Source organism: Centruroides sculpturatus, unplaced genomic scaffold (assembly GCF_000671375.1).
Source record: "Centruroides sculpturatus isolate CEXI.00-Female unplaced genomic scaffold, Cexi_2.0 scaffold124, whole genome shotgun sequence".
In the NCBI taxonomy this organism is placed as follows: Eukaryota; Metazoa; Arthropoda; class Arachnida; order Scorpiones; family Buthidae; genus Centruroides; species Centruroides sculpturatus.
The window spans coordinates 551,513-567,619 of record NW_019384390.1 but is presented as its reverse complement, the minus strand read 5'-3'; the positions used below and the strand labels follow the sequence as shown (position 1 = coordinate 567,619).

Genomic DNA, 16,107 nt, shown 5'->3' with positions numbered 1-16,107 from the left:
AAAATACAACAGCTAAAGGACATCAGATTAATGTATCTACTTTCACATGTTCTCTTTTATCTCACATTGATCCTTACAGCTCATACTGATTAGTGTCTTTGAGACATATTAAAAGAACACGGGAAATTCATATGATTACCGACTAGTCAGCATTATCCGTGGCCACCTCGGTTAAACCTACTGTATTAGAATGTCATCAAAAAGATAAATATTATGACCGTTGTGTCTGTAACTCGATGTTATAAAAATCGACGAGCGAATTCTTGTACTATCATGTGGCATCACGTGAAGTTTTCGGTGTCATTCGCATTAGTTTCGGAAAAAAGTGTATTTTTGGCAGAAGGCCCTGTATCGGAGGACAGTTTACATTCAGAAAATTACAGCGATTATCTACGCCAACACCCTTAACGATTTGCATTATCACACAAATCACTTCCTTAAATCCTACGAGTATGTCGATAAGATCGGATTGTGTTGGACCATGAATTCAATGAGTGCATTGAAACAAGATGCTAGATTGCTGGATAGGTATAAACTTTCAAAATCTACCACAGTTTTTACTTGATCGTTCATTGAAACCAGTGCTGTGCGATGTCTATAATTTTGACTGATGTCAAACATCGATGTTTGCCTAAGCATCGATGCTAAATTTCAATGTCGGATTTCACATCGATGTTTGATCGATGCCCATTGGAACATCGATGTTCAATCAAGATAAACACAAACAATTAAAAAAAACCAGGTTAGTTCGAATAGAAGTTCCTGACGCATACGCAATGTCATTTTACAATGCAAAGAATAACGTGCATGCCTGTTCTAAATCAGTTACAGTTAGGGACTAGAGACTTGCGTAGGAGTAACGTAAGTAACCTAAATTAAAAAAAAAAAAACAGGTACAGATAACTTAGCTCTATTTGATACGTGTACGATCGTACATGCAAAAAAAAGTCGACAGGGTTTTTTTTTTTTACTCTTTTCGCCCTGTGGGCACTAAGAGGGCCTTTTATAGCAGACCCATTAAGGATTCGGCCAGGCCCACAATGGGGCGACCGGGTGGTGAGTGACGGGGCCCGACATATCCGAACGGACCATCCCCGAAATATTCCTGGGGATTCCTTGACCCGTCCGGATTCGATCCCAAGTCCCCCAGAGCGGTAGGCTGCCATCTTGACCGCTCGGCCATACGGCCTCAAAGTCGACAGGTTGCGAGCCACAAGTCGGCGTAAACAGACTAACATGGCAGAGTTGCGGATGAGTTTCAATGAGTGTGAGTTTGTTCACTGTTAATTAATAAAATTGGTTCTGAAAAGGAACTGTCATTATTCAAAGCTTATTTTTTGCTGTATATTGCTTTGCTTTGCTTTAATTTTGTATTGCAAGATTCTATCGTTTTTTCCTCTAAATCTAATCCCGTTTTCTCATACTATCTCGTTATTTTAGGATAGTGTTCGAGCATATCCGAACTTTATGTAAATTGATCATGGCTCGTATTTTGTGACGACGAGTAAAAGGCTCGTAACAAACTCGTGCAATGATCCGTGAAAATCACTCTCTTTAGAAAGACAGAAACGGAAATGACGAAATTCGCCGCATTAAATGGAGTCACTATGCAACAATAAAATTTTCTAGTTGTTGAGAGAGAATCTATTGTTGACTCGTGCGATTGTTTAATGCGAGTGCTTTTTCTAGTTTTGCTTCGTTTGCAGAGATTGTTTAAAGTGATGTAAGTTTACACTATGATCTTTGTAGATTTAAATACTTTTTAACTTTGATCAGCAAAATATCACAGTTGGCGGCCATCGGTTTCCTTCGGAGGATTCGCATCTTTCCATTGTTAAAGCAAAATAAAAATTAATAAATCTGTTATTCCCCGCTATAGTTTATAAATTACATACGTATATATATTAATATAGCATATGAATCTTAATTAATTCAAATAATTCGAGTTCATTCCTTTATTTTCGCAGTTGTTTTGTGTTAAGGCAGTCAACAGAATAATACAATTTTTATAAACTAATTCCTCTATCGAACATTAAAAATCGTCGAAAAGATTAAAATTGTCATATATAATAATATTCTTTTTTAACAGGAATTAATCATTTTTGCATTAGAAATTTACAATTCAGATTAGAATAGGAATATTTCTCAATTAATCCTCTCATTTTCCTTCGCAGAATGGAGAATTTCAGAGAGTTGAAGAAGTTGCGCATCTCGGACAATGCAGAGTCCGAGGATGACGCCTGGTCTTGGCCAGTCGTCATAAGGGTGCTTCCGAAAGATGCGGAGGAGAAGTGTCATACACCGGACGTCAAACGGGTGGTGGTCGTAACTCCGGACGACACCGCCTCGTCTCTCGTCCAATATCTGGAGGGGCGATATCCGGATGTTCCGGAATGGACGGTGGACACACCTTCGGGTGAGACCGGAGTGGAGAGAAAGGAGTCCGAAGTGTCCGTCGAGCGTAGAAGGCCTTGGTGGAAAAGGTTGTTTTGCTGCTGGAAGATATAAACCTCTTCTCTGGCCAGGCCTTCTTGCGCAGATTTCGACTTTCCACCGAATGCAACATCGCCACTCGGAAGTGACCTTACACCCGAATATGACACTCACCGGGAATTGACCTTTCACCCGGCTACGACTTAATCTACTGGACTTGACTTTCCATCCCAATTTACGGACGGATACTTCGACACCATTCGAGATTCGGTTAAAGAGCATATAGAACAACGACAGTGACATCAAGTAGTGTTCTCGTGTTTAATTAAAGGCTATAACTAGCCAAAACAGCTTATATTCTACAGACATTTACACTGTATTTCATCCGGTGTTCTACTGCTAAAAACTTTCACCGCCAAATAACGAATATTCGCCAGACGAATCTAAATAAACTAAAAAAATACATGTACTCGGTTTGTGTACTCCACAATCATAATTACTTCAACAATTAAATTTGTACATAAATGTTTATATTTAATAAAAGTAATTAAATTTTATATGAAATGNACAATCATAATTACTTCAACAATTAAATTTGTACATAAATTTTTATATTTAATAAAACTAATTAAATTTTATATTAAATGTTTACAGATTCGATATTTATTAAAGTTGCGCATTTTTTGATGAATTTATAATTAATAATAATGTTTATAACAGTTGTGACGGATGACGAAAACAGAAAAAATGCACCATATGCCAGTGAATCGTCAGATTTGATTACATTTGGTCCATTAGTTTTTTCTATAGAGATCTCCTGTTAAATTATATCTACTGTGTATATTTTAAAATTTAATTTAAAAAGCTAGTAACATTTTAAAATTACGTATACTGTATTTGCAATCGAATGTTTAGCGCCATATTAATTATTAAAATAAAATTTGAAATCGAAGACAAATTTAAATAATTTTACATGCATATTAATAATTTAAAGAATTAATTTCGTAATAATTTAATAATATAAAAACGATTTTTCTATAAAATTAAAGTCAACTGTAGAAATTATTTTATCACGTGCTTTCATTTGAACACAAACAAATATGGCGGCGCTGATAAGGATCGCTACACGTGACAAAACGCAATTGTATAAACTGTTGAAATTGAAATATATTACCAGATTTCTTGCTACAAATGTTAATAATGAAGTTAAGAAGGAAGAAAATTCGATTAAATCGGATCAACCTGAAGATTTTTTCGGTTTAGAAAGTGATATAAACACGAAAAGTTATGAAAATGTGGCCACCATGCCTGCAACCGAAAAATATCAATATTTATTTCAGAAAGAAAAAAGTCCAGCTGCCGAGAAGACATTAGTTACGTCGTTTGGAGAAGTACGTCTCGATTCTGACAACATTCCCAAATATCATGGACAATATCATGAAGTATTTGACGAAACTTTGTCTTCTATGTTTCCTGAATATTCAGAATTACCATCTAGAAAGAACAGAAGAAGCTCTCGACGTCGTAGACTTGATGAAGAAACATCTGAAGATCCTGAATATATTAATTTAAATTCATCAGAAATAATTGCTAGTTCTAAAGATTTATCCAAACGCCGAGAGAACTTATTCGATAACGAGTGTAAAATGGAAGGCCGTGCCGAACGGTCCGGAAAAAAGGAAGTAGAGCGGAATATACAGAAAGTTTCGACGGTTAATTCAAATATTTCTTTAAGTAATGGTGACTTTTCTTTGACCGAACGTTCGAATATAATGGACGATAATTTAGATAGAAGCGATAGTAAAGTCGACTCTGAAATTACAAAAGATAACTTTATTGATTCTCAATATTTTGGTAATAAAATAGATAATAGTGATGAATCTTTAGAAGAAGAAGATAAAAACTTGAAATATGTTAATGAACAAGAGTTTAATTTTGAAAACAGAAAAAAAAGTAACATTCAAAATAATGAAATGACAGATGATTTAAACTTTATTGATGAACAATATTTTAATGAAAATAGAAGTGATGCAAATAATTTATTGCAAGGAAATTTTAAAAACACTTCTGAAAATACAGAATATATTAAATCAACAAAGAATTTAGGAAATAATACTAAATGTCAACAAGGTAGTGTGCCACAAAATTTGAATGATATCAAAGATGCTGAATTTGAGAGTTTTTCGGATAATCGAAATAAACGTAAGTGTGAACCGGCAAACTTAGAGAATCCGAGAACGGCGTACGATTACGTTATGAAGTTACGGAAAGATGAAAAAGAAAGTAAATATATTAAAAGTGTTTGTTAAAGAAATTGGTTAGTGTGGCCACAAAGTTCCTATGCATGTTTGTTAGAAGTCGTCTGTATGTTTACCTCCTTCTTAGTATAAATTTTAAAGTTTTCTCTGTATACCAAACATCTGCATTGACAATTAAAAGGCATTAAAGCAATCTTGGTACTTGTCTGTTAATGGGACATCAGTCATAATTGTATGCTGATGCGTGATGCTGTTGTCTTATTGATGTAACAGAAAAGTATGAGAGTAATAAAAGTCAAGTAGGTTTAACAAAACAAAATAATTAAAATTTGTGTCTCTTTTTGCTGCAATGTTTGATATCAAGTATACATTTCAATTAAGATTTATATGTATTGAAATGTACTTTGACATAATAAAATAGCCATTTCTTAGCCAGTCGATATACACGGTATTGTATATATCAACTGGCATCCCATTAACAGAAAAGTACCGCAATCTCTAATAGCTGTAAAATGGATTTCAAAAATTTTCTCTCTCGATTCCTCAAAGTACAAAGTTTTACATATTTTATTTTCCATTAAAGTTTATGATGATTATTAAATTTGTTTCCATAAATTTTTAGAAATGTAACAGTAGACACAAGCACTATTTCAGGGTGGTTATTATTTCAAGCTTTAAGAATGAGATATGGTTATTATTTGAATAAAACTAGTATGTCAACTCGATTTACAGAGACCACATTACATTCGATCCGCAGCCAATCCACTGTGTACTTAATATGTTATCAAGATATTCTGTAACTGAGAGATCTTGGACACAGTTTCGTGCATAGTAACTTTGTGGGTGTATTAGAGAATCATTAGATTTTAATTACTTTCCTTAATATATTATTCTAGATAATTATTTAAATATATTAATATAAATTTTCCTCAAACAGAACTTATAAAAATCTATAAAATTTCAAAAAGATACTTTTCATTAATGCTAAAGATTGAAATAAATTACTTCAAAATTGAAAATAATCTAAATTTAACTAATTTTCAGTATTGTTATGGCAATGTAACACTTGGGTGATCTGCCTAGGGGGAATTCCTTCCAGGAGGTCTTTTAAGGGAAACTGGCCCCTATTTAGGCGTTACAGACGTGTAGAAAACCCAGAAAACTCCACGTGGCCAATCCGTCCGAGTGAGGCGCGAACCCACAGCCGAACTCCCAGTCTTCATGGGTACAAGGACCGCTTGGCCACTGGTGGGCCAGTTTGGAATACTTAATTTTAGAATTTATTTAAGAAAAATTTAGTTTAATGTTTGAATTCATAAAAATTATTTAGAAAATCATCATAATATTAAAAGAAGGATGAATTTTATATGAGATATGTATTTAGATATAACTTACGTAATATAATCACACTCCAAAGGTCACATTGGCATTTGTAAAAAGTTGAAATTTACAAGGCAAAAAGGGAAGCCTTGCTGCCTTGTAAATTTTGATTCACTGCTGGAGTTTGGGTGTATTACATAAGTTTATTGTTTCTCCAGTTACAATAGTAGTAGTATTTAATTAGATTTTGATAGTTATTAATTTTATTTACATAGATTAATTTTTGTTTAATTGACTAATTTTTATTTCTTAGAAATTTCTGCAAATGTTTTTCAAGATAAAGATAAATTTCCAGAAGACAAAAAAACGGACAGTAAAGGTTTTCGTATATTGAAAGACCAAGTTAAAGATTTAACAAAGTTTCCTCAAGAAACTATAGTCACAATTTTAAAAGATTCCATTATATATAATGATAGTAAGTCTTATTTTGAATTAATTTCAATTTTCTATTTAAAAAGTAAGTGCAATTAAAATAAATCTGTCTTAGTACAGGGGGGAAAGAGCCCAAAAAAAAATCGGAAAACAAACAACCATAAAATTCCAGTAAAAATTTTTTAATATCTAACATTTATGAATTCATTAAAAGATCTTCAGGCTACACTACATTGAATATCAAAAACATTCACAAAATGTCTATGGAGTAAATATACAATATACAGATTTGAGAACAGCAAGTTACAACAGTCTTGAAACTTGAAACAGAACATTTAAAGTATAAAAAGTTTCGGGAACATAAATACTACACAATAATAACATAACATTATTAAAAAACAGTAAGTAAGAACACATTAATGTATGAATGATGATAAAGATACAAAAATAAAACTTACAATACATATAAGAAATGCATCCTGTTATCTGTAGATGTTCTGTTAACATGTTTGATATTCAGCATAGTGTAGCCTGATGGTCTTTTAATAAGGTCAAAAATGATAGTTATTAAAAAATTTAAGCTGGAATTTTATAATTGTTTACATTTTCTGTTTATACAGTTCTAAAAATATTGTGTTATCTTCAGTTTGAAGATTATGCAATGTATGGCTGTTTTAAAAATCTTTTATTGACCGACAAACTCGAGTTATATGCAAGACGTGGTTTGAACATTATGCTGGTAACTGGTTTGATTGTCCAAAAAACAAAAGTTCTAAAAATTTATGAAATTAAAATATTGTGTAGATTCAAAATATCTCATAAAATATTACATTAAATTTATTTTTATAAATTTGATTGTTTTTCTTTTTTAACATTATTTAAATTATTTTTTCAGATGATATCGTTGCCATTTCGAAGCCTTATGGTTTAAGCTGTCAAGGTACGTTTGTGTTAATTATAATAAAGAAAATTTTGATACAGATTATCATGGATATAACCAGGAATTTCTGAATGTGGGTCATCCACGTCACTGATGGCTTGTGTAGACTTAGCAGGTAGGCTACTGTAAAAATGCAATTGCCCAAGATCACTAGCAACACATTATTGTGCAAAGAGGCCATATCAGTAAATTTGGTAAAAATTAATTTTAAAATAGAGATGTGATTATGTACTTACTTGAATTTTGTACAATCATACTTTATATCACTGTTATGAAGTTAAATGTAGTATTTGCGTGATTATTATGTCTGAAATGAACTGTACTTTGAAGTTTAAAAAATGTTAAAAATAAAATTTTTGATGATAAAGTATCATTACATTTGGTAGAATTTTGATTATTTAATAATTATAAGTAAATAAATAAGTATCATTAAACTAATTTATATTTTTGCAGGTGAACCAGGGAGAAATTCAAATGTGAATGTCAAATCTTGTCTTCCTGAATTAGCACAGAAAATCATGAAAAAGTCTGCAGATCCTACATTATATCTTGTTAATACAATTGGCAGAGATACGACTGGAGTAATTTTATTGGCAAAGTATAGTATAATTAAAATTCTTATATTCGCAGATTATTTTAAATACAGTAACATGTCGGTTTTCCAAAATAATAGGGGTGAGACAATTTCAGATAACCAATCACACTTTGGTAGAGAAAGAATAAAAATAAATATCTCAAATAAAGTACTTGTATTTTATGGCATATAAGATGCAACTTTTGTCAAAAAGAAAATACAGTTGTCCCTTGATAATCCGACAGGTATGGGACCAAAGGTGTGTCAGATTACCAAAAGTGTCCGGATTACCGAAAATAATTACATATTTCGCATTGTTTTGCTAGCAGTAACTTACAATATTCTCTACTCCAACTGTTCGAACAGAACTGCTCACATAAAACACACGAAATGTGTGTCATCGTGTAAAAATTGGATGGGGAGATTCACATCGCGACATGCTTCTGTGCAAGCAGACACGTAATGGGGACGGGCACCTTGACAGGAGGTGCGTCGGACTACTGAGCATGTCGGATTAAAAAACGTCGGACTATAGAGGGACAACTGTACTCAAAAAATTGCCTTGCATCTTATATTTAAAATTGCAATCTCTCATAAGCTAATGAATTTCCTCAAATAGCCTTCAGTAGGTTACAGGTAATCTCTACCTAGTCCAGCTCTTGAATGAAATATATTATTGTTTCATTAAACATTATTATTATTATGGTGTTGCAATTGTCTTGCTCAGCTGATACCAGTGCCAAGTGTTATTCTGGAGTAAAGTCAAGGCATAGCTACTCAAGTGTGACATTAAGTTTGTTATAATACCACAATTGTTATATAACATTGTGATTAGCAATAAAGTTTTGAAATTACTTAAAAAATTCTTCTGATTGATAAGTTAAATATACAGTAGAGTCCCACTAGTCCAAACTAATTGAGAGCTAATCGGATTAGCCAAATAATTGAAATAATGCAGAAACAAGCAGTAAAACAGGTCTGGTTTATATAGATCTAACACCAACAATGACATCAGCACCCCAGCCTGGACAAGGGTGAAACTGAAACAAAATTGGCAGTAGAGTATGGAGTGGGCAAGGCCACAATAACTGACTGGAAAAAAGTAGTGCAAAGGTCAAGCACTTTTCTGCCTCTACTTCAGAAAAATCAGTTGAAAATCGACAAACGGCAAGGCCCTCAATGTTTGACAAGCTTGATGAAGCCTTATTCATGTGGTTCACTCAGGAAAGAGAAAGCGGAACACCCTTAAGTGGACCTCTTGTTAGAGAAAATTTCCTCTTCACCTTCGCTGACCAAAACATGTTTGGATTAGCGGTGTTTGACAAACATATATATATATATATATGTTCATAAATATCTGCTAAACATTTTTGACAATATAATCTTCAATAAAATATTAAATTGTTAAATAGTATTTTACATTAAAATGAAGAACTGCTATTATCGTACTAACTGTTATCTAAGTTTTAGTAAAATATCAATATAATTGTAAACAGCTTTATAAAGCATTTAATTATTTTAAGTAATTTATATTAAAATTTTATTATTATTATTGAAAATTGAATTTAGAATTAATTAATTATTTATTATGATTATTTTATAATTTAATTGTAGAACCAAGCAAATGGCTCAACATCTTACTACCCTTTTAACTGAGAATAAAATTATAAGAGTATATTGGGTTATAACCAGAGGTATTCCAGAATTACCAGAAGGTAAATATTTTCAATCACAATATTTAAAATAGAAGATGCTCTTTGCTTGTTATTTGGTGCACTGGTTTGAGAATTTACCGTATTACTGGTAGTTTTGTTCCTATATATATTAATTGCATTAGTTTAGTTTCATAAATAACTACATTACATCTGAATACCATTATCATCATTTTCCTAAGCCAAAGGAAATTGAATATGAATATATAGCTTATTGTTTATTTGAACAACTGTTACACATTTTGTAAATAATTTCAGTTTATAAATTAAGAAAGAAATAATTTCATTTTTTATCTTATTTTGTCTAGATGAGTATAAATTTTTTAACAATTAATGCAATTAAATTAACCACTCAGCAGTGACCGATGGTTATATCCATCAAGGGTGATCATGCAGCAGTGGTGAAGGACGGATATATCTGCAAAATTCTTTTTTGGCTCGTTTTTGGTGTTATCTGCAAAAGAATTTTGCGAATATCACCAAAAACGAGCCAAAAACTTTCGCGAAAAAAATTTACATAAAAAAGGAATTATGTAACAATTAAAAAAGACTTTTTATTACTAGACATAACTGTTTACAAAATCTTTTTCCGAAATGGTAATGAGAAAAAAACACGTGGAAAAATTACTTTAAAAATTTCCCACATTTATTCTCCATTACATAGGGATAGCACCATACCTGACTAACCCACTGCTGAAAGGTTAACATGTTTAATTTTACTGTATAAATAAATATGTTAAAAGATAATATTTTATATTATTATATAATATACAGACAAACCTCGGGTTACGAATGCCCCTGTTTACAAACAAAATTTTGAACGCCATATTTGCTCTGGTTGCTGTAAGATAAATTAGTTTCCGAACAAGCTACTCATCGAGAACGATGAACTCTCTACTTCCTGTGTTAAAGAATGGCGACAGCCCAACCAACCAACAACAGGACTATCAATTCAGAAGTTAGTGACTCAGTTTAAATTTAAATCAAATTAATTAATAAAAACCACATTAATTGACATCCACATAATACAAATGGCATTCAAGAATTCATGTTTAAATATGCTTAAGTTAAATTAAATGACAAAAATTTATTAATATAATACATATTATAATATTAATATTTAATACTTATTAATACTAGGTAGTCAGTTAATTAAACTGAAACTAATAATTAAGTTTAAAAATAATAATTAAAATCTGGCCTTTACACCAAAACTAAATCAGAAAATAAATTAAAATTAATTAATTAATTTAAAATCAGATCAATTGAAACACATTATTTTGAAAAGCATTGATAAAGTACTTGTTGTCGGTCTTTATAGATTTCGTTGTATTTCATCTTGGCAGTCAGAGTTGAGTTTCTATTTTATAACACTTCTTTGAAAAGTGTTAGTTTCAGTTTAGTTACCAGTGAGAGAACATTTCGTTTTTAATACTGTATATATAGAATAAATATAAGTATAGATATAGATGAAGTAATATATATATAATATAATATTGCCTTTAAAGACATTTTATGCATGAAATACAGCTAATAAGGTAAAACACATGTTTTGTTTTGGGGGTTGGGAATGGATTAATCCATTTTACATTGTTTCTTATGGGAAAATTTGTTTTGGTTTGAGAACAAATCGGTTTCCAAACAACTTTTAGGAATGAATTAAGTTCATAAACTGAGGTTTGACTGTATATTTATATTACCATCAATCAAAAAGTGAAGAAAATTGCATATAATTATATAACAAAAAGTTAAAAATTTTCATTAATTATAAATTTTATTAAATATCTATGAAAATATGATAAAATTTAAAATCGTTTTTTGTTTTCATTATTGTTAATAGAGTTTTATATCTGTTAGGTGTTATTGATATTCCTATTGCTGAAGGTAGCATCAATGGAAGAAAGAGAGTAAGTTTTGTTTCAATGAAAATAATTAAAATCATTAAATATAATTAATTTTTTTAAAAATATGATGAAATAATTATAATCTGATGGCTGAATAATTATAATATGAGGCAGTTAAGACATCAACCTACCATTGTGGGGCCTGGGATTGAATGTGAATTGTAAAACCACAAAAATTTTTCTAGTGGTCTGTCTCAGATATGTCAGGCCTCTTTCCTCATCATACAATCATTTCCATTGTAAACCTGCCTAAACTCAGAATGGGTATGAAAAAAGACTCTTAGTGTATACAGAATGGAAAGAGTTAAAAAATAATCTTATAAATTATGTAAATATTATGCAATGAAACTATTCTTACACATAGATACTTCTCACTTAATAATCTACCCGTTTAACAATTGCTTGGACTTACGACCAGCTCTCCAAATGGGAAATCCCTTTTCTTAGTCTCTCACAGTTGGTCAATATTTACAATCTTCAAGACTATATTTTGTTTATAAAGTTGTACTTGCACATCCCATTTGAAGAATCTGAATAACTGTTTTTTTATGAATAAACTTTTAATTTTTTTGGTACATCAGTTTTATAATTTTTGCTGATTGAATTTTTATGTTCTATAATATGTATGAGATGCAAATTAAATCAGTTATTGAGTTGGAGCTGCCTGAAAACCTTTATCTAGAATAAATAAAAGCAATTTAAGCTTCTCATTTAATGACCATTTTGCTTATAAGAATGGAATTTGTGTAAAGTTAAGAATGGTTGTATTAATATTCTCTCTGCTATTACCTTGTTGAACTATAAAAATATTTTGTTACTTTATTCATTACGAAATAATGAATAAAGTAATAAAATATTCTTGCTAGTTGTGTATTGAGGTATTTCATTCTGATCATACTGTTGAAGTTTTCAGAAAGAGTATTATTTGTTATAAATCAATCATATTTACTATACAGGGTAGTTCAAAAGGTCTTAGACAAACTTTAAAGTAGTGTTTCCAAATTCCTGACATTTTGGAACCTTCGGGAATCAAGAATGGAAAATCATATTTTCTGAGAATTCTCGAGAATTCCCTGAATAATCTTATATATTTAATTTTTGTTGATCATCTTTAATAATGACTATGTTAATAAACAAAAAAAGCCATAGAAAAGATGGGGTAACCAGGTTTTCTCAAAATATAAGCAATGTAATTAATGCAAACTTTATTTAACCGAACTTTATAGTATATAGTGAAGTGTTACATATGTCACGCAATGTATTAACATTTCCAATCTCATTTAAATATTTTATTTATTAAATTAAACATTAATAAAAAAACAAATGCAAATATTATTCATTTGCAAATTAAAAAATACTTCATGTATTTTTTATTTGTCATTTTTAATTGCTAGAAATTGAGTTGGATCATTGATGTTGGAGTAGGATACATTGTTACAGTAATACTGAGATGGCAGAATTGCAATTAGCAGCAAATGGAAACAGGTGAGCAGTGGTGCAACTGCATTGATGAGGTGCAATAGACATGCACTTCATCATCAAGCATTTGTGTGTTTACATTATATATTGTGAAGGAATCATTCAAAGTAAACAGCCATTGTGGTTGGGCTAAATAATGCACACGCATGCAATGGATGATGCAGTTGTACACAGAATTGAATGCAATCAATGTTCAAGTATGTGAACTATTTTATAGCACATTGGTATACCTCAATCCAGCATGTGGCAAGTATTACATGAAGAGTGGTTACACCTCTTTCATGTGCAATGGGTCCAGTCATTGGAATCAGGAGATTATCACTAGTATGTGGAATTTGCATGTTGGTTTTTGCAACAATGTGCCAAACAGCCGGAATTTTCAGCTTGGATTCTCTTCACTGATGAAGCTACCTTCTAACATGAGGGTGTTTTAATGCACTTAATATAACATTTAACACCTAATAAATATTATTAGCATTATAAGTGTTAAATGTTGTATTAAGTGTTTTAAAAGGAAGCTGAGTTTGATATTCAATTAATTGGTGTTTTAATGTTCATAATTTGCATGTATGGGTGCATGACAATTCCCAAGCTACATGCCCTCATGCCATACAACAATGGTTCACTATAAATGTTTGGGCAGGCATTGTTGGAGACTTTATCTAGGGGATATCATCTTCCAACACACTTAGATGGGTGTAGTTACAGGATATTCCTGGAGGAGGTCTTGCCAGAACTGCTTCATGATATTCCTGTATGTGTGCTGATACACGTGGTTTCAGCATGATGGTGCTCTCACATTTCAGTCTGGATGTGTGGGAATATTTCCACAGCATCTTTCTTGTGCAATGTATTGATTTAGGTGGACCCATCACTTGGCCATTACAATCACCTGACTTGTTATTTATTGATTTTTCATCTGGGGTTACCTTAGAGGCCTTGTCTATGGTATCTCTAGTGTGAGATAGTCCGTGGGTCACCTTGCAAGAGTGGAATGTTTTTGTGGCACCAGATTGGAGGGATCCGTTCTCAAGCATCACTGGATGGCTGTAAGTTAGAATTTGTCACAGGATTGAGAGGTCCCTGATATTGTCAGGTTCCTGACACCAGTTAGGATTTACCAAAATCACTTATGAAATCTTAATATTGCATCCTAACTCTCAATATTAAGATTTATTTGTTCAAAAAGAGGGCTCAATTTCTCTCGAGTGGAGAGATTGCGGATCAGTCGATAAGCGTCCATTTTAAGTAAGTTGAACTAGAGTCAAGTTAACAATTAACTAACTAATTTAATAAGTAAATGAAATATAAAAGGTTATGTAAAGAATTAACATACACTATTCCAATACCAAACTATATACACCGCGAGAGAGAGTTTACATTGATCTATAAAATACCTCTTAAATAATCTTCAGATCCTAGTTATCTGAACATTGGGGTAACATTTATGGATTTTCTTGGAGGAGCTTTCATTGTGGCAGGCTCTCTATGCCCCTCAGGAGTGCTTATCTCGAGAATGTCCATATACTTGAGAGAGGAGTCTGCTTGGTTATCCGCTGTGTTGTAAGGAGAGATCCGCCAGTTCCTGTGGTGTCTCATGTATCGAGGGATCTGCACAAATATGGCGGTTTTGAACCCTTTTATTTGAAAATTCTCTCCAATCATGAGTCTGTATTTCAACCATATGATAGAATATCTAGAGAAGTCATGCAGACTAGTGGTCTTGTCATCGGTGATGATAACATCTCACTCAGGAAATGGATGGCAGAAAAGGAAGTTCTATTTCCTTGTTCACATTGAATTTTATCATCAAAAAGTGGAAAAGTGTCACTTTTAACATCAAAATAATACTTTGAATTTTTCAACTTATAAAAATAAATCTACCCTGTTTTCAGATTCTCACACTAGTCTATGCAGCTGCCAAGAGGACCTTGTCATACGAGTCCTGTGTCTGTGAGAGAGTTGGCATTTTTGAACATGTTTGCTGATTCATGTGCCAATGTGCGCGGTACATATTGCTTCACAGCATCGGCACATGGATCGGCATATCTCTTTTTTAAACTTGTGAACATACTTTATGGCTAATAAACATGTAAAAGTTTAATATGTAATGATATATATTATTACAAGTATTTATAATAATACTAATAATGTTTATGTATTATATTTAATGTAAATTAATATTGTCAAAATCAGATGGTGTTGAAACCTGAACCTGTAGGCGAATTAAAGGATATTGTAAAACCTTCTAAATATGCTGAACGTGCAATCACTCATTACAATATAATAGCTACTGTAGAGAATGCAGCTTTGATGGAAGTTAAACCTGAAACATGTAAGAATTCTTTTGAATACATTTTGGAAAAATTATTTAAATTAATTATAGTGTTGGCCAGTTGGCCGAGACAGCTAAGGCATCATCTGACTACTCTGAGGGACTGTGAATGAATCTGGGTAAGTTGAAAAATCCCACAAATTCTGTCTCAGACATGTCAGGCCCCATCCCTCACCATCCTGTTGGCCATTTAGTCAAACCCACAATGGGCTTGAATAAAAGGTCATTTTAATATACATAAGGTGGGAAGGATTTAAAAATATTTATTATTGGAGTATGAATTGCTTCTTGTTTGGGTAATTATGCTAAATTTTCTATTGATTATTAATGTGCCTCTAAACCAAACTTATTATAACGACCACAAATGACTTTAAGGTGACTGTTTTATCGTTTCATTTTAATTGACTCAACATGCATTCATCCCTCTTCAGTTGGGTACAATTATATATCTACATAGACAAATTAACAAAAAAATAAGCATCATCTTAATACAGTCAAAAACCAATATGATCTATGACTAGTTTTTACAGTCGACCCCCCTATAAGATCATTGATTTTTCCGTTTTATCTGAATTACATGTTGTACGAGTCACTTAGATTTTACAAATACGTGTGCTGGACTGTGAATGGCTCACATATTTGTAAAATCTAAGTGACTCGTACAACATGTAATTCAGATAAAACGGAAAAATCAATGATCTTATAGGGGGGTCGACTGTA

General features: G+C 31.8%; 2 protein-coding genes across 2 annotated transcripts in view; both read left to right on the top strand.

The window, feature by feature from the left end:
• Positions 1-1,645: 1,645 nt before the first annotated feature.
• LOC111618202 lies at positions 1,646-2,659 on the top strand. The gene is made up of 2 exons (XM_023359686.1): positions 1,646-1,723; positions 2,175-2,659. Exons 1-2 carry the CDS (start codon positions 1,671-1,673, stop codon positions 2,506-2,508), a joined length of 387 nt encoding a protein of 128 aa, XP_023215454.1. The 5' UTR covers positions 1,646-1,670; the 3' UTR covers positions 2,509-2,659.
• An 874-nt stretch (positions 2,660-3,533) lies between these two features.
• Positions 3,534-16,107, top strand: part of LOC111618225 — a 22,901-nt gene continuing 10,327 nt past the window's right edge. The window contains exons 1-7 of the mRNA XM_023359707.1: positions 3,534-4,716; positions 6,325-6,486; positions 7,339-7,383; positions 7,837-7,981; positions 9,572-9,672; positions 11,527-11,576; positions 15,249-15,387. Of these exons, the coding sequence (XP_023215475.1) occupies positions 3,534-4,716; positions 6,325-6,486; positions 7,339-7,383; positions 7,837-7,981; positions 9,572-9,672; positions 11,527-11,576; positions 15,249-15,387 (1,825 nt within the window). The remainder of the gene's footprint in view (positions 4,717-6,324; positions 6,487-7,338; positions 7,384-7,836; positions 7,982-9,571; positions 9,673-11,526; positions 11,577-15,248; positions 15,388-16,107) is intronic.